At 46.3% G+C, this 19,728-nt stretch overlaps 1 protein-coding gene across 1 annotated transcript in view; it reads left to right on the forward strand.

Moving 5' to 3' along the window:
- The first annotated feature begins 244 nt into the window (after nucleotides 1–244).
- LOC124505905 (core histone macro-H2A.2) overlaps nucleotides 245–19,728 on the forward strand; it is a 37,190-nt gene continuing 17,706 nt past the window's right edge. Inside the window, exons 1-2 of the mRNA XM_047071968.1 lie at nucleotides 245–416; nucleotides 19,224–19,330. Coding sequence (XP_046927924.1) covers nucleotides 245–416; nucleotides 19,224–19,330 — 279 coding nt within the window. The remainder of the gene's footprint in view (nucleotides 417–19,223; nucleotides 19,331–19,728) is intronic.

Raw genomic sequence — 19,728 nt, forward strand, 5'->3', positions numbered from 1 at the left:
GTTTGGGGAGGGGCTGCCGATGCCCTGCGAAGTCCCCCTGCCCATCTCGTGGCCTGAAGCGGCAGCCAGGTCTCAGCCACCTCCCCAGGGCTACTTGATGTGTCACACGGTGCTCTAGTGTCACCTCACTGTCCCCAAGGTGTTTGCCGACCATCCTTCCTCACCCTGCCTTCTTTCCTTTTCAGCATCGTGGTAGTGCCGGAAGAACACCGTGTCAGCAAGCTGAGAGGGAAACTGAGGCAAGATGTCGGGCCGGAGCGGGAAGAAGAAAATGTCCAAGCTGTCCCGTTCAGCCAGGGCCGGTGTCATCTTCCCCGTGGGGAGGCTGATGCGTTACCTGAAGAAAGGGACGTTCAAGTACCGGATCAGCGTGGGGGCTCCCGTCTACATGGCGGCCGTCATCGAGTACCTGGCAGGTAATGTGAACACGCGGGACAGGTCACCCACTCCCGGATCCCCACCCTCCCCTCTGTCCCTGCCACCCAGGGACAAAGAGGACAGCTTCCCTCTGTGGCTGGCTCCAGGGTACTGGGGAGGAGGGGGGGTGGTAACAGGGTTTCAGCTTGCCTGCTCGGCTCAGATTCGTTTTGCAGGCTTTAGGGGAGGGAAGAGGGCATAATGGCAGATGATCAACATGGAAAGAAGAGAACCCACAATGCAGTGGCTTTTCTAGACCAGCCCCGAAAAATGTGTGTCTTGCTTTAGGCAAACCCAGGAGGTAAAAATCCAGGTTCCCACGGAAGAGAATCTACCGGGAGGATTGGGGGCTACAGTGGGGCTATTCATTTTGTAACAGGGGGTCTGCTCTTTACTCTGAGGTCCTCACTGAGCGTTGGGTTTCCTGGTGTATTGGAACTAGGGCTCAGTGTCCATGAATAGTGTTGGCCCAGCATCAGAACCATCTCCAGTTGGTTCCATGAAGCCCATCATGTCCCCAGTTGTGCCCTCTTTTGTATACAATGGGTACACGAGGAATAGTTGCCCATGTTGGTTGTTAACATTATGCTTTTTTATTACAGAACGAGATTTTTGCTGTGGGTGGTCTTTATCTATTTGAATAGCTTTGTGTTTGGCTTTCTTCTTGTTGTTCTCTTCTGTCAGAGTAAAACAGACACCATACTTCAAAATTTCCAGGATGCTTTTAAAATATATATAAATATATAAAATATTTTAAAATAAAATATATAAGAATAAAAATATGTATAAGTAAGTGCGAGTAGCTCCTTAAGGGGTCATTTCAGCCACGAGCAACAATGTCTCTGACTTTGCCCGGGGTGCCAGGTTTAAATTTTTGGGAAGCCCCCTGTAAAGCAAACCTCCCCAAACTGTCTCTCTGAGAAACCGAGCCGCCTGCGGCCACAGTATGAAAACCCACGGGGGTGTGGCAGGGCTAGACCCAGCTTCTATCCCCAGGTCCCTTTTCCCCCTCCTCCTTCTCCCTCAGGGGCAATGTCTTCCTCCCTCTTAGATGCTCAGTCCTGTTCTGCCCTCTTGGTCCCCCATCCGTCACAATGAAAGGCTTACCTTGGTCCACCAGTGGATACCTTCATCCCTGGGGCTCCTGTCCCTCAGGCAGACCTCAGCATCTTAAGCCTGTTCCTTATCGGGAAATGAAAGGCTTGTCTCTGAGCCAAAAGTTCTTCATGGGCACCTTTTAGGAGGTTAGAGAGAGGGCTGGAGGGCTCTAAAGTTGGTTCAGTCCAGCGTGAGAACCAACCACTCCCGGGATCTTGTTGACAAGGTCCAGCCACTCCCGGGATCCTGTTGACAAGGTCCGACGTGGGGCCTGAGACTTGGCCTTTCTTTCTTTCTTTTTTTCTTCTTTCTTTCTTTCTTTCTTTCTTTCTTTCTTTCTTTCTTCTTTCTTTCTTTTTAATGTTTATTTATTTTTGAGAGACAGTGTGAGCAGGGAAGGGGCAGAGAGAGAGAGGGAGACACAGAACAGAATCCAAAGCAGGGTTCAGGCTCCGAGCTGTCAGCACAGAGCCCCGTGCGGGCCCCGAACCCATGAACCGCAAGATCATGACCTGAGCCAAAGTCGGATATTTAAGCGACTGAGCCACCCAGGCGCCCCAAGACTCGACCTTTCTAATGGGCACCCAGTTGATTCTGATGCTGGTCTTGTAGCAGCAGCCTAAAGGCTTGGGGAATGCTTTAAAATACAGGATCCTGGCTGCATCCCCCAGCCCCCCACATACACATGCTGTGGTCTGATTCACCGGGTTTGGAATGGGACCCAGGAATCTGATGGAAAAATCTGCTGGCTCAGGGAGGGAGAGGCAAATGAACCTTTAAAACGACCTGTTAGGATGGGGAAAAACTGAGAGCTTTCCCCCTGAGATCAGGAACACGACAGGGATGTCCACTCTCATTGCTGTTGTGTAACATAGTGTCGTTTAACATAGTACTGATCAGCAATCAGACCACAAAAAGAAATCAAAGGCATCAAAATTGGCAAAGAAGAAGTCAAACTTTCACTTTCGCAGACAACATCATACTCTACATGGAAAACCCGACAGACTCCACCAAAAGTCTGCTAGAACTGATACATGAATTCAGCAAAGTCACAGGATACAAAATCACTGTACAAAAATCAGCTGCATTTTTATACACCAATAAGGAAGCAAAAGAAAGAGAAATAAAGAAACGGATCCCTTTTACAATCACACCAAGAATCATAAAATACCTAGGAATAAACTTAACCAAAGATGTGTAAGATCAGTATGCTGAAAACTATAGAAAGCTTATGGAGGAAATTGAAGAAGGCACAAAGAAATGGAAATGCTCATGGATTGGAAGAATAAATATTGTTAAAATATCAATACTACCCAAAGCTATCTACACATTCGATGCAATCCCAATCAACATTGCACCAGCATTCTTCTCAAAGCTAGAACAAGCAGTCCTAAAATTTGTATGGAACCAAAAAAGACCCCGAATAGACAAAGTAATATTGAAGAAGGAAACCAAAGGTGGAGGCATCACAATCCCAGACTTTAGCCTCTACTACAAAGCTGTCATCATCAAGACAGCATGGTACTGGCACAAAAACAGACACATAGAAACAATGGAATAGAGTAGAAAACCCAGAATTGGACCCACAAATGTGTGGCCAACTAATCTTTGACAAAGCAGGAAAGAGTATCCAGTGAAAAAAAAGACAGTCTCTTTAACAAATGGTGCTGGGAGAACTGGACAGCAACATGCAGAAGAATGAAATTAGACCACTTCCTACACCATTCACAAAAATAAACTCAAAATGGGTGAAAGACCTGAATGTGAGACAGGAAACCATCAAAACCCTAGAGGAGAAAGCAGGAAAAAAATCTCTCTGATCTCAGCCGAAACAATTTCTTACTCGACACATCTCCAAAGGCAAGGGAATTAAAAGCAAAAATGAACTATTGGGACCTCATGAAGATAAAAAGCTTCTGCACTACAAAGGAAACAATCAACAAAACTAAAAGGCAACCAACGGAATGGGAAAAGATATTTGCAAATGACATATCGGACAAAGGGCTAGTATCCAAAATCTATAAAGAGCTCACCAAACTCCACACCCGAAAAACAAATAATCCAGTGAAGAAATGGGCAGAAGACATGAATAGACACTTCTCCGAAAAAGACATCCGGATGGCCAACAGGCACATGAAAAGATGCTCAACGTCGCTCCTCATCAGGGAAATACAAATCAAAACCACACTCAGATATCACCTCACTCCAGTCAGAGTGGCTAAAATGAACAAATCAGGAAACTATAGATCCTGGAGAGGATGTGGAGAAACGAGAATCTTCCTGCACTGTTGGTGGGAATGCAAACTGGTGCAGCCGCTCTGGAAAACAGTGTGGAGGTTCCTCAAAAAATTAAAAATAGATCTACCCTATGACCCAGCAATAGCACTGCTAGGAATTTACCCAAGGGATACAGGAGTGCTGATGCATGGGGGCACTTGTACCCCAATGTTTATAGCAGCACTCTCAACAATAGCCAAATTATGGAAAGAGCCTAAATGTCCATCAACTGACGAATGGATAAAGAAGGTGTGGTTTATATATACAATGGAATACTACTTGGCAATGAGAAAGAATGAAATCTGGCCATTTGCAGCAATGTGGATGGAACTGGAGGGAATTATGCTGAGTGAAATAAGTCAGTCAGAGGACAGATGTCATATGTTTTCACTCATATATGGATCTTGAGAAACCTAACAGAAGACCATGGGAGAAGGGAAAGGGAAAAAAATAGTTACAAACAGAGAGGGAGGGAGGCAAACCATAAGAGACACTTAAATACACAGAACAAACTGGAAGTTGATGGGGGCTGGGGGAGAGGGGAAAGTGGGTGATGGGCATTGAGGAAGGCCCCTGTTGGGATGAGCACTGGGTGTTGTATGGAAGCCAATTTGACAATAAATTATATTAAATGAATAAATAAATAAACATAAGTATAAAACAATAAAAAAATTAAAAACTCCATCAGAGGGGGAAAAAACATTAAAAAAATAAAAATAAAACTACCTGTTAGGTCCATATCACCCTGTGAGGCTGGAAGGCACTGAGTAACCAGAGATCCCACAGCCTCCGAGAAGGGAGCTGGGGTTCCCTGAGGTCCCTCAACCCTAAGCCACATACTTTCTGCTATACTACATTGCCCCATTGTAATGTTTGTGTAACCAAAGGAAGTACATCCTATGCCTCTACTTGGTGAAGGTCTGAACTTTGTGCATAACAGAGCAAAATGTGGCCCTTTGCATCGCGGGCGTCTCTGTTAGTCTTTGGCTCCCATCAAATCTTATATTTTCCCATTCATTCGTTTAACAAATATGTATTAAGCGTCTACATGTCAATGCACACAGTAAGTCCTTAGACTATTCCCTGGGGGTAGAACTGGATCACTGATAGGGTTTTTAATTTATCTTGGATTAGAGCCACCAGACCCCAAAGCAATGCATACTAAAGCCTGAACATCACCTTCTGGAATGTCAGCCAAAACATCTTCAGAGATTTGTAGTATCCCCCGAGGTAGAACATCGCCTTATTTCTCAAGTTGATTACTCACAATCCTCCCTTCGCTCGACAAACTTGCATTCAACACTTACCATATGCCAGGTGTTCTCGACGCTGAGGCTGCTATAGCACTGAGACCAAGACAGAATCCAGGAATCCCTGCCCTCGAGCAGGTGCATTCTGGGGAAGAGAAATGGCAAACACATAGAAGTGAAGGGTGTGTGGTTCTCAGATGGTGATAAGTGCTAGGGGACAAATAAAGCCAGGAAAGAGATAGAGTGTTCCAGGAATGGGGAGGTGAGGGGGGTTGTGAATAGTGCTGGTCTGGAGGTCCCACTGAGGGGGAGGCAGGGAGCGGGCACGCGCATGTCTGCGGGCTGGTGCTCCGGGCAGGAGGACGGCAGGAGCAGGGTGTTGGAGGAGCAGCAGTGGGCCAGGGGGTTGGGACCCCGGGAGGGGCTTGGACTGTAAGTGAGGCTTGAGAAGTGAGGCTGGTGGGAGCTAAGAGCTTGCGGTGGGAGTTCTGAAGGGTTTTGAGCAGAGGCAGAAGTGATCTGACCTTGGGGCAGGGGCTGCTAGGGCAGAAGCAGGCAAAGTGCAGAGGAGGTGTAGAGACGTGTGGTCAGAGTACCCAAAAGCCAACAGTGTTTGCCAGTGGCTTGGACATGAAATAGAAGGGGGTGCATGAAATGACCGGGGCGCCCGGGTGGCTCAGTGGGTTAAGTGTCCGACTCTTGATGTCAGCTCAGGTCATGATCTCACGGTTCGTGAGTTCAAGCCCCACATCGGGTTCGTGCTGACAGTCACTTGGGATCGTCTCTCCCCCTCTCTTCCTGCCCCTCCCTCTCTCTTTCTTTCTCAAAAAAAAATGATAAATAAATTTTTTTAAAAAAGACGAAGAAGAAGAGAGGATGAGTACCTGGAAGGATGCCATTGCCAATACCACTCCTTCCCCCCGGGGCCAGTCTCAGCACCCAGTGGGGTCCCAGGTCAAGTGGAGGAGGCGACATTGGTCCTCTGAAGCCCAGGCCTGTGTTCTCTGTGTCCCTTCCTTCTCTTCCTGTCAGTTTAAATCTGGTGCATCCGTTTACCAGCTCTGTTACCTTGGGCTGATTCCTGAACCTCTCTGAGTTTCCAGTGCTTCCAGAACTAACTCGTTCAACTCCATACATGAGCTAGCCCGTGGATAATGCCTGGTTTATAGGATACACTCAATAAATGGTAATTCTTCTGCTCTCCCGTCTGTTAAGAGCTGATGAAATCACTCAGGGCAAAGTATAATGGCTAACTCTGTTAAAGTGTTGTATTTTCGGGCTGTGCTTGCATTTTACTGAGACAAGAAGTTTTAAGCCAAAGGAATGAATCACTATTGGTAGAATTGCAGGCCATTGTTGAGAAAGTAAAAGGGCAGTTTTTGTTACTTTGGGGGTGGGAGGTGGACATCCATTGATTTTGCTCAGGAAAAAAGATTCAAAGCATGAGAGCCTCCTGTCATCCTGGAAATGACCTTCAACATTCATGACGCAGATCTTGACTGAGTTTCTTCCTTGGGTCAGGCCTTGAAGATGCGGAGGAGGGCAGACATGCGTGGCCCCCCCTCCGAAGGCTGGGCTTGCGTACCAGCAGAGCGGACAAGCATTAAGCACAACGCAGCAAGATGGGCCTGCATGTTGGGCAGGAAAGTCACAGGAGCTTGGGGAGGGTCTGTAGGGGTGGGGTGCCGGGGGCTGCCTATTGTAAAGTAAGAGTTGTTAGGACCTAAACCAGGTGTGCAACCTTGGTTTTTCTTAAGTTGATTGATTTAAAATCCTGATGACTGGGCTCACCCCCAGAGATTCTGGGGCTATGTTCGGGACATCAGGATTTTTTTTTTGTTTATTTATTTATTTATTTTGAGAGAGAGAGAGAGAGAGTGTGTGTGTGCGTGTGTGTGTGTGCAGGGGAGGTGCAGAGGGAGAGGGAGAGAGAGAATCCCAAGCAGGCTCCACACTGTCAGCACAGAGTCCGACATAGGGCTCAAACCCACAAACCAGGAGGTCATGACCTGAGCCGGAATCAAGAGTTGGACGCTTACCCGACTGAGCCACCCAGGTGCCCCTCCCTCAAATGGTTTTGATGGCAACCAGAGTGGGGAATTAGTAGGAATTGAGTAGATTCTGATGGGGGTGTTGAGCTAGGGGGAGAGTTTCAGGCGGGGTAGGAACAAGGGTGAAGGCCCACAGCGTGTGTCCCCAGCTGGAGCCTGGAGGAAGTTCGTGCCCAGAGCAGAGCTGGGAAAAGGGAGGGGGTGAGAGATGAGATCGCAGTGGGCAGGCAGGTCCTTGAGGGCCATGATGAAAATGTGTACGCTGTGCACACACAGGTACACACACCCATTAGGGGGAGGCCTAGAAGGGAGGAGGTGGCATTTGGGGGACGTCACTTGGGCTTTGGGAAGTGGCAGGAAGCAAGATCAGAGCCCAGGAAACCACCGGGGGCTGTTTTTGTGTCACTTCTGAGAATTGACAGTGGCCAGGACAGGGGTGTCCAGAGGGGGTGATGAGAAGGAATGGACAAATTGGGGAGGTTATCGGCGGAGGGGGGTAGAGTCAGCTCTACTCAATGATGGGTTAGATGGGGAAAGGGGTGTCAAGGAAGGCACAAGTCTTTCAGCCTTGGGCGGCTACTTTCTTTCCAGCCACGCTGCCATGGGTTGAGGAAGGGGCATGGGGACTCCACTCCAAGGGGAGAGTTGGAGAATTGACATATGGAGCCTGGCCAAGAGGAAGAGAAGAGGAAAGTAGCTGGCGAACAAGAATGGGGCCCGTAGCTGAAGCAGGCAATAGTGGGGGAGAAACGGGGCGGGGCGAGGGGCTCAGGGGGACCCGTAGGGCTCCGGTCTCTGCAAGGTGTCCTGGAGGACAGATTCTGGCTCTGCCACCTATCAGCTAAGGACTGTGAGTGTGTCGCTTTACCCTCATAGTGTCATGGTGAGAATTACATAAGATGATGCATGAAAGGCACTTAGCGCCGCTTGGGACCCATGGTAGCAACCCGCCCATAGGGCTATTGTTGTTGTTGAGTGAAGCCCTATAGACATGTCTAGAGCCACCAGGGAGCTGGAAGCTGGAGGTGCAGACACGGGCACTGTGGGGAGACTGCAATAAAGGCCGGGAGAGTGAGTGAGGTCACCCAGAGAAGAGTGTGACGACAACAAGACTGGGGAGCCCAGGACCGGCCCTGGAAGCATGTGCATGTGCGGGTTTCTGAGCCAAGTAGGGGGAAGGCATGGCGAGGGAGACGGAGGAGGACAGCAGAGAGGAGGAAGGAAAGGCTCACGGGAGAGTCGGTGCCGGGGAAACCAAGGGAGAGTAACTAACCTTCAAAGGTGACGCCAATAAAACCAGACGGGGGCAACAGATCTAGCCACCTCAAGGTCATGGTGACCCCCGTGAGAACGGGCTGGGTGGTCAAAGCCAAACTGCAGTGGGCTGGGGAGTTGGAGCTGTGGCCAGGAGACCAAGGGGGTGGGGACTATTTTAGGGAGTTTGGCTCAAAAGAAGGGAAGAGAGAAGTCGATAGCTGGTGGTGCGGCAGGTGGGAGGGGGTGCGACACGGAACAAGCTTGAGCCTGGGGTCCTCAGATTCTGTCTTCAACTTCCCGAGCCATACCTGAACCTCAGCATTTCCTTCCTCTATTTGTCGTGGGCAAGAAACCACAGTAGCGTGTCAGTGGCACCTGGGACTTTTTGACCAACTGAAATCACTGACGTTTTCTTATTAGATTCCCCTTGTTACAGATGTATAGAAATATCATTTATACTTATCATTACTTCCAGAATCACAGTAGTTAATAGACCTGCCGCTAGTTCTTGTTATTTAACGTGTTGATAAAGAAGCCCACGTGGGTATTGAGGAGGGCACTTGTTGGGATGAGCACTGGGTGTTGTATGGAAGCAATGAATCACGGGACTCCACCCCCAAGACCAAGAGCACAATGTACACGCTGATTTGACAATAAATTATATATTTTTTAAAACAAGCACACAATTATATCCCAGATTTTTTTTATTTAAAAAAATTTGTTAATGTTTATTTTTGAGAGAGAGAGAGAGAGAATGAGAGGCAGAGGGGCAGAGAGAGAGGGAGACACAGAATCCGAAGCAGGCTCCAGGCTCTGAGCTGTCAGCACAGAGCCCGATGCCGAGCTCGAACTCACAGACCGCGAGATCATGACCTGAGCCGAAGTCAGAGGCTTAACGGACTGAGCCACCCAGGCGCCCCCCAGATTTTTTAATACTTGGAAAATTACATTTCAGTGTAATTGGTTTTCTCTGTCATCCTTTGTATTGTATTTTATGCATTTAAAACTTTATCCTGACACTCATTAGAGTGGCTAGTAAAAAAAAAAAATTACAATTATTGATGAGGATGTAAAGAATTGGAACCCTCGTGCATTGCTGGTAGGAATATGAATTGGTGTAGTTGTTGTGGAACACAGTTTGGGATTCCTCAAAAAGTTAAACAAGGATGTCAACCAAGAAATCAAAGAAGAAATTTTTTCAAAGTACATGAAAACACAGTGGTCCAAAATCTTTGGGATGCAGCATAAGAAATTCTAAGAGGAGAGTTTATAGCAACACAGGCCTCCTTAATAAGCAAGAAAAATCTCAAATAAACAACCTAAGCTTACACCTAAAGGAACTAGAAAAAGAACAAACAAACCAGCAGAAGGAAGGAAATAATAAAGATTAGAGCAGAAGCGAATGATAGAGAAACAAAACAAAACAAAAACAAGAACAAAAACCAAACAAACAAACATAGTAAAGCAGATCCATGAAATAAGGAACTGGTTCTTTGAAAAGATCAACAGCATTAATAAACTAGGGAGTCAGATTTCCCAGAAAGGAAAGAGAAAGGACTCAAACAAAATCACCCGTGAGAGGAAAACTAGCAACCAACACGACAGAAATATAAACAATTATTAGAGAATACTATGAAAAGCTATATGCCAATGAATTGGACAACCTGCAAGAAATGGATAAATTCCTAGAAACCTATAAACTACCAAAACCAAAGCAGGAAGAAATAGAAAATTTGAACAGACGGATAACCAGCAATGCAATTGAATCAGTTAACAAAAAAAAAAAAAAACAAACAAAAACAAAACAAAAAAAAACACAAACCTCCCAACAAACAAAAGTTCAGGACCAGACATCTTCACGAGCGAATTCTATCAAACATTTAAGGAAGAGTTAATGCCTATTCTTTTCACACTATTCCAGAAAATATAAGAGGGAGGAAAACTTCCAAATTCATTCTATGAAGCCAGCATTACCCTGACACCAAAACCAGATAAAGACACCACAAAAGAGAGAGAGCCAGAGAGAGAGAACTACAGGCCAATATCCCAGGTGAACATGGATGCAAAAATCCTCCTCAAAATACCAAATCCAACAATACATTAAAAAAATCATAGACCACGATCAAGTGGGATTTATCTCCAGGATGCAAGGGTGGTTCAATATTTGCAAATCAATGTATGTGATACATCTCATCAATGAGAGAAAGGATAAAAACCGTATGGTCATTTCCATAGATGCACAAAAAGCATTTGACAAAGTACAACATGCACTCATGATGAAAACCACAAGATGGGGCGCCTGGGTGGCGCAGTCGGTTAAGCGTCCGACTTCAGCCAGGTCACGATCTCGCGGTCCGTGAGTTCGAGCCCCGCGTCAGGCTCTGGGCTGATGGCTCGGAGCCTGGAGCCTGTTTCCGATTCTGTGTCTCCCTCTCTCTCTGACCCTCCCCCGTTCATGCTCTGTCTCTCTCTGTCCCAAAATAAATAAAAAAAAAAGTTGAAAAAAAAAATTTAAAAAAATAAATAAATAAATAAATAAATAAAAGAAAACCACAAGAGAAGAGGGCTTAGGGGGAACATACCTCAACATAATAAAAGCCTTGTATAAAAAGCCCACAACCATCATCATCCTCAAAGGGAAAAAACTGAAAGCTTTTCCCCTAAGGTCAGGAACAGGACAAGGACGTCCACTGTCACCACTTTCATTGAACACAGTACTAGAAGTCCCAGCCCTAGCAATCTGACAACAAAAAAGAAATAAAAGGCATTCAGATTGGAAAGGAAGAAGTAAAACTTTCACTCTTAGCAGAGAACATGACACTATAGAAAACCTTAAAAGACTCCACCAAAAAAGTATTGAAACTGATACACTGAATTCAGCAAAGTCACAGGATACAAAATCAACGTACAGAAATCTGTTGAATTTCTTTACACTAAAAATGAAGCAGCAGAAAGAGAAATTGAGAAACAATCCCATTTATACTTGCACCAAGGAGAACCAGATACCTAGGAATAAACTTAACCAAAGAGGTTAAGTCCTGTACTCTGAAAACTAAAACATTGATGAAAGAAATTGAGGAAGACACAAAGAAATGGAAAGATATCCCATGCTCATGGATCTGAAGAACAAACGTTGTTAAAATGTCTATACTACCCAAAGCAATCTGCACATGTAATGTAATCCTCATCAAAACACCGACAGCATTTTTCACAGAACCGGAACAAACAATCCTAAAATTTGTATGGAACCCCAAAAGACCCCGAATAGCCAAAGCAATCCTGAAAAAGAAGAACAAAACTGGAGGCAGCACAATCCCAGACTTCAAGCTGTATTGCAAAGCTGTAATCATCAAGACAGTATGGTACTGGCACAAGAACAGACACATAGACCAAGAGAACAGAATGGAAAACCCAGAAATGAACCCACAATTATATGGTCGATTAATTTTTGACAAAGCAGGAAACGATCCAATGCGAAAAACACAGTCTCTTCAACAAATGGTGTTGGGAAAACTGGACAGCTTTCAGTAGAAAGAAGGAGAGAAGAAGAACGCAAAAGAATGAGCTGGACCACTTTCTTACACCACGCACAAACCCTCATGCACTATTGGCGGGAGTCAAACTGGTGCGGCCACTGTGGAAGACAGTATGGAGATTCCTCAAAAAGTTAAAAATAGAATGACTCTACAACCTAAAAAGTATAAGATCGCTAATTAAAAGGGACGCATGCACCCCTATATTTATTGCAGCGTTATTTACAATAGCCAATGTATGGAAACAGCCCAAGTGTCCGTCCATAGATGAATAGATAAAGAAGAGGTGAGATACACACACACACACACACACACACACACACACACACACGCAGAGTGGAATATTACTCAGCCATAAAAAAGAATGACATCTTGCCATGTGTAACGACACGGATCAAGAGAGTATTATGCTAAGTGAAATAAGTCATCCAGAGAAAGACAAATACAATATTATTTCACTCATATGTGGAATTTAAGAAACAAAACAAATGAGCAAAAAGAAGAGAGAGACAAGCCAAGAAAGACTCTTAATTATAGAGAACATACTGATGGTTGCCAGAGGGGAGGGGGTGGGGGGGTAATATATATGCTGGGGATTAAGGAGTGCACTTGTGATGAGCACTGAATGATATATGGATTTGTTGAACCACTGTATTATACATCTGAAACTGATTTTACACTGTATGTTAACTATATTGCAATTAAAAGAAAATGCTTATTAAAAACAGAAGTTAAAGAGTCATGGAATTATCTTATGACCCAGCAATTCCACTTCTAGGTATATGCCCAAAAGAATTGAAATTAGAGACTTAAACACATATTTATACACAAACATTCATACGGCATTACCACAATAGCCAAAAAATGGAAACAACTCGAGTGTCACCAAAAGGAATGAAAGTCTGAGGCACCTGGGAGGCTCCGTCGGTTAAGCGTCCAGCTTCGGCTCAGGGCACGATCTTGCGGTTCGTGGGTTTGAGCCCCGCGTCAAGCCCTGGGCTGACAGCGCACAGCCTGCTTCCGATTCTGTGTCTCCCTCTCTCTCTCGGCACCTCCCCCACTGTCTCTCTCTCTCTCTCTCTCTCTCTCTCAAAAACTAAATAAACCTTGAAAAGAATTTTTTTTAAAGGAATGAAATTCTGACGCGTGCTACAGCATGGATGAGGCTTGAAGACTTTGTGCAAAGGGAGATGGAAATAAGCCAGCAGAGTAGTCAAGTGCAAAGAGACAGAGGGGAGAGCGGCAGCTGTAGGGGCCGAGGGGGGCTGGGGTGGGATGGGCCTTAGAGTCTGATGGGCATGGAGCTTCCGGTTTAAGGAAGATGAAGGGCAGGAGGTGGACGGCGGTGATGGTGGCCCAATATTGTGAATTACTGAATGCCACTGAGTTACTCGCCTGGAAATGGTCAGAATGGTCAATTTCATGCCACGCCTGTTTTACCACAATGAAAGGAAGAGCCGCCATTATTCTGAGAAGGGGCCCACAGGCCTCACCAGCCTACCGGAGGGATTCCCCTGGCAGAGGGGGAGAGGCCGGAGACAAGGAGCTCATCGGGGAGATGGGGCCCCCGGGGACCCCAGAGCTGGCTGGAGGCTCTGGTCAGGGGGGAAGGTCCTCCCCAGGCTCCCAGAAGGAGAGGGGCTGCCGGGGACAGATGAGCACACCACAGCGCCCCATCGGCCTCTGGCAGACACCCTCCTCCTCCACGTAGAGCATCACCTTCGCCGACTCTCCAAGCTGAACCTCCTAAGGCAGCTTTTAAGTTGCACTGTTCCGCTCTTACCTCCTGCCCCTGATGTCAATAGCAGCGACCTGGAATTTGCCCGCTGATGTCCTGGCAGCGGGCCAGGACAGGGTCGACCAGGCCTGGGTCGGCGATTTCCCGTGGCCAGCTTACCACTCCCTTCAGATTCATGACTGGGGTCTCTGAAGATCCTCTCTCCCCCTCAGTGCCTCAGAAAGGGAACCTAGGGCCACATGAACGGCCAGTAAGAGAAGGCTTGGGGGTGGGGGGCTTACTTAGCCGAAAAAGAAAGTTGCACAAATTTTCAGCTACTCTGGGTGAGAGAGAGCAGTTTGCCTGCCTGATTTCTCCAGACTGGCCTCCTGGCTGGGCCTGGGTTCACACATCACCCCGATGTTAGAGCCATGAGGTGTGTCTAGTCCCCAAAAAAGGAGGAGGTGACACAATCTGGCACATGCTGGACCGTTCATCTAGAACGTCCTTTCCACCTGAGACGCCCCAAGCCTCCCAGAACGGACAGCACATTCATACTTTACTTTGTCGATCTGTAAAACGTTGATCCAGTGCACGTTTCCAATGTTAGCGAGGGAAAATGGACTAAAAAAGCAAGCCCGAAATTCTGGGAAATAATTTTGTATTTACCACCAATAGATACAATGTAAATGTAAGATGTTGAAAATGAAGAATTGAAACCGTTTTTATGGTGAGAAAATGTTCTGTAACATTTTTTAATTGAAAGGATAAATAGGTTTTTTAAAAAGCTTGAATCTCAGGGTGACTTAAGTCATTGTGCCACATAGAAGACCTTCGTTGACATCATTTCAGACAATTGGGACTACCCAGTTAACACAAACACTTTTTTATCTAACGATTTTCATTTATAATATTTATGTTTTGAAAAGATCCCTTTGGCAGCCGGGGCCACACGTATGGTTGTGCAGGTTGTACACTGTGCAAGGGCACGCATCGAAGGGAGTATCATTCGCATCACGGATCTCAAAGATTTGTATGTGTATTACGAGCATTCCCGGCAGATGGCAGTAAAGGGTATTGTTCTAGAGAAGTAAAGCATCTGGCAGAAGGAATGTCTTTTTCTAATTTGTACAAAGGCACCTATGGGCCAGCAGTGGCCTCTCTGCCATGGATCTGGAGGAGGACAAAAATGGGGGCGGGGAAGCCACTTGGACAGCCATTCCAATTATCTGGGCTCAAAGAGAAGAGAGCCTTAACTCAAGTAATGGCAATAGGTGTGGAGAAGTTGGCCAAAGGTGTGTGATTGATTCTCAGGTCTCCGGTAGGAGCTGTGTGCGAATGGTGTGCCGACCCCAAGGGGGATGATTTGGATTTGGGGATGCGGTGAGTTTGATTGACCTGTGGAACACCAGGTGAGGCTGTCCAGGTGACCTCACGGCAGGGGGTACAGATCTGATAACATGGGCAAGGGTGGCTCGAGCCATGAATGGATGGGTTTTCCCAGAAGACTGCGTGGCCTGAGCAGACCAGAGGGCCCAGATGGTCCTCGGGGTCACCGTCACCTCATGGGCAAACGGGCAAGAAAGAAGGGGCTAAGGAGGGAGACAGTCTTGAAGGAGCGGCCACTCCGTGCCTCCTGTCCCAGCCCTACATTTGCTGTGCTGTCTCCCATGTCCTGTGGGCCGGGATGTCTAATGTTGCTTTAGATCCTGGACAAAATGAGAGGACACGGCTCTTCCAAAATTATGTGCACGATGAGCTTTCCAACATCCCTTTTGGCTAGAGAAATCTTTTTTTTTTTTTTACTACCAAATTCTAAGCTGTATTCCAGATGCTTCCTATAGCTGGAGGTGTGACTTCCGAGAATATAGACTTCCGTGGAAATCTCCACCAGTTAACAGAATAATAATCTTCTCACAGAATTTTCAGCAAAACACCTTTGGGCTCTATAAATCCGTTTTTCCTACTGAGTGCCAGCAGAAGGGTACTTGTGCTCTCAAGACCAGTAAAATCACTCGAGACTGTAACTACTGTAAACAGTTCCTGTGACTATATTTGTCATAATGACATCGGAAAAATATTAATAGTGATTGTTATTTCAAACATTTAACCCCGTGAAGTCCTTGTCCCAAAGCGTGTCCAGACTACACATCCTGCAGAGAAGAGAACTCCCAGATCTAGATTTTCAGCTGTGTATTATTAAAGAGTTTTTCTCTTTGGGGCATCTGGGTGGCTCAGTCGGTTAAGTCTTGATTTCGGCTCAGGTCACGATCTCACGGTTCATGAGATCGAGCCCCGCCTCAAGCTCTGTGCTGTCATCGTGGAGCCTGCGTGCGATTCTGTCTGTCTCTGCCCCTTCCCTCCACCCTCTAAATATATAAATAAAAACTTTTTTTTTAAGTTTTCCTAGAAAAAAACCTCTACCTCTGCTTTTTTTTTTTTCTTCAACGTTTATTTATTTTTGGGACAGAGAGAGACAGAGCATGAACGGGGGAGGGGCAGAGAGAGAGGGAGACACAGAATCGGAAACAGGCTCCAGGCTCCGAGCCATCAGCCCAGAGCCCGACGCGGGGCTCGAACTCCGGGACCGCGAGATCGTGACCTGGCTGAAGTCGGACGCTTAACCGACTGCGCCACCCAGGCGCCCCTCTACCTCTGCTTTTACACTAGAGCACAGAATCAAGGTTTTCTCTCTTATAACTGATTTCGGAAGGGCAGGTCCGGAAGCCCAGTGGCCTCCCGCCGAGCCTTGCCTGTGTGCCCCGCGTGGGTCTGCCTGCTGAATCACCGCCCTTCGTCTCCGGCCGAGCTGCCTTTGATTCCGGCAGACTGTCCATCTGTGAATCCAGTGTCCGTGCCTCCGTCTGTCAGGCTGAAAATAACCTGAGCCCGGGGGCTTCCCGAAGCCTCCAGATCTGTAAGGCTTCCCATTTAGCGCTGCCTCTCATGGTGACAGCTAATCTGAGGAACTCAGTAGGATGCTTAACGTCTTCCTCTCAGGGCAGGTGACACAGGCCGGAAAGTGATAGCCCAAGATGCTAAATTAAATTCAGTCGCTCAGAAGCTTAAAATTGGGAGGCTCCTTGACCCCATCCAATCTAGAATAGAAAAGAGTGAGTGCTCCTTCCTCCCGGGTGTGGTGAGTGCTCCTTCCTCCCAGGTGTGGTGAGTGCTCCTTCCTCCCAGGTGTGGTGAGTGCTCCTTCCTCCCAGGTGTGGGACCCCCAAGCTGGGCAGGGGCAGATAACTCCTTCTTATTGGGCACAACGGGGAGCTGCACATTTACCCGAGAGTCAGAAAAGGAAGCCCATTTGTGAGAGCTTTATGGCCACAATTCTCCATGATGCGTACCCTTCTTTTAAGGGAAGGAAAGGGCTGGGCAGCAGCTTGAATGCAGACAACCAGATGATCTAATAGGGCATGAATTTCAAATACTCTATCCCATTGTCCCAACAAGTATGCCCACACTTCTCAAACCACGGCCCCCCAGGCTCTGATTCAGAAAATGTCACCGTCACCGTATAAATGTATTGTTGGTAAACACAATATTCATTGCTTAATAATCTGCAAAAGATGTTGTGAGAGTGAATTCGCAGTGATTTAGCGCCTTCCATTATGGAAATTCCATATAAATATTTAACTCTAATGCTTACTTTATTCTAATTTTTTGTTAATCACATTTGCTTAGTTAATACGGCACACTTAGGCAGTTTTTTTATTGCCATAGATTTTTATGAGTGATGGCAATTTTATGTGCTATTTATTTGAAATTAGGTTGATTGTGAAGATTCACACGGAATCGCCTGTTAATTTTAGGGCTTAGTGTTTATGCCATTGTACCAGCAAATTCTCCCAACACACACGCACGCACACACACACTTTGCCACCACATTATCAGTGAGACAACACATTGGCACATTGCCTCTAGTTTTCTAAGGGAAAGAATTTTTCTTTGAGGGCTCATTAATACTTTTGAAGGCAGACAAATTTGATTAGCAGAACATCCCTCTGAAATTGAGGAGGAAAGAAATAGGAGACAGAGGAGGAAGGGGAAAACAAACAGATGGTAAGTCTACAGATTTTTTTTTTTAATTTTGACTAAAAATTGTGATAACAGGGGCACCTGGGAGGCTCAGTCGGTTGAGCGTCCGACTTCGGTTCAGGTCATGATCTTGTGGTTCACGAGTTCGAGCCCCACAGCAGGCTTTCCGTTGTCGGCTCAGAGCCTGGAGCCTGCTTCAGATCCTCTGTCCGCCTCTCTCCCCCTTCCCTGCTTGCACTCTCTCAAAAATAAATAAACACTATTTTTAAAATTTAAATAAATAAATACAAATTTTGATGACATGTAAAATAGTTTCAGGAAAATTCTTCTTTATCGACTTTTTTATTTTTTTAATTTAATTTTATTTTCATCTTTTATTTTATCTTTGAGAGAGGGAGACACAGAGCATGAGCAGAGGAGGGGCAGAGAGAGAGGGAGACACAGAATCCGAAGCAGGCTCCAGGCTCTGAGCTGTCAACATAGAGCCGGACACGGGGCTCGAACTCATGAACGACCAGATCATGACCTGAGCTGAAGTCAGACGCTTAACCGACTGAGCCACCCAGGCGCCCCTCAACTCTTTTACATTTATCAGATGACATGTTTCTTAAACGTGCTTAGTCATGCTTAGATCCTAAGGGATATGTGGAAACCCCCCAAGCCCCAAATACCTTCCTTTCCAGGCTTCGTAGGTATCCCTGTTCAGAATTCACTTTCTGGGCTAAGCATATCCTCACCCCACGGTACAAGTTAGTTTTTCCCATCCCTTTCCTTTAGGACAGGAGGGACCTAGGGCACCAAGCAAGGAAGAAAGGGAGATTCTAAAAAGGGTCCCAATGGGTACCAAAGACAGACTTTAACCTACCTCACTATGGCCCTCTCTCCTTAGGCTAAAAGAAACTCAGGTCCTATGTTAGGGCTCTGTATTGGTCGGAATTAACTCCTGCTTAACAAGAATTAACTCCTGTGGCTTAAACAAGAGAGTTTATCTCTCTCCTCATACAAAATAAGTCGATAGAAGACCGCCCGGGAGTAAGGACAGTCTAGTCAGGAGTCACCACCATCATAAGAAACTCCAGTTCCTTCTATCTTGCTCTTTTCTTGGCCAAATCCAGCCATCACGTCCCCAGTCGGCCAGCAGAAAGGGAAGAAGGTACATTCCCTTCATTGATGGACATTTTTGGAAGCACCATACAGTATAATTACTTGTCTTTCATTGGCCAGAACGTAATCACATGACCACAGTTCTCAACAAGGGAGGTTGGGAAATCCTGTCTTCCTTCCTGTGTTTATGGGCTCAACAAAAAAAATCAGAGGTCCAAATATTAAGGAAGATGGCGCAGAATTAATGTCGAGGGCAACTCGAAGACTGCCGCAGGATCGTCTATCAGGTCTTGCTTAAATATCTTACTCATCTGGAACCTGAGTTCTTTCCAGCATTCTGGATTTCTTTCCAGGCCCAGACATGAGACTGACAAACGAATAAATGTGATCCAATTCAGAGACCATTTCCAAAGAAAAGCTCCAAAAACCTCAGACCCCATTCTGTAGATTGCCTATTAACTCCCTCTTGTGATTTCAGCGGAAATTCTAGAATTGGCTGGGAATGCCGCAAGGGACAACAAGAAGGCCCGGATAGCCCCAAGACACATCCTGCTAGCAGTTGCCAACGATGAGGAACTCAATCAGGTAGGTCTGTCTGAAGCACGGACACAAGCCGCAGAATGGGTTTGCCAAACACACTGTTGCATGCGGACCCCGTTGGTTATAAGTCATTCCTGCTACAGTTCCCAATCACATTAATACAACAAATTTTCCAGATCATGTAAGAGATGAAGAAATCCCGCTAGCTATATCATTCAGATAGAAAATAAAATTGCCTCTGGAAATGACCCATTATATATTTGGGTCTTTCCAGACCTTCCTGTCCTCTCTAAAAGCAAGCTCTCCGTGTAGCTGGGGAAGGTGCCGTGCATATACGTTGTTCATGATTTCTTCGCGCAAACATCGTTGACAACTCATTCTGATGAGGGCAGGAGAATCTTCTCTATATTACGGAACTAACTCCAAAGTTGCCATGAATGCCT

Source organism: Lynx rufus, unplaced genomic scaffold (assembly GCF_022079265.1).
Source record: "Lynx rufus isolate CCGP_SWC_20201006 ecotype Redwood Valley unplaced genomic scaffold, mLynRuf1.p SCAF_11, whole genome shotgun sequence".
Classification (NCBI taxonomy): Eukaryota; Metazoa; Chordata; class Mammalia; order Carnivora; family Felidae; genus Lynx; species Lynx rufus.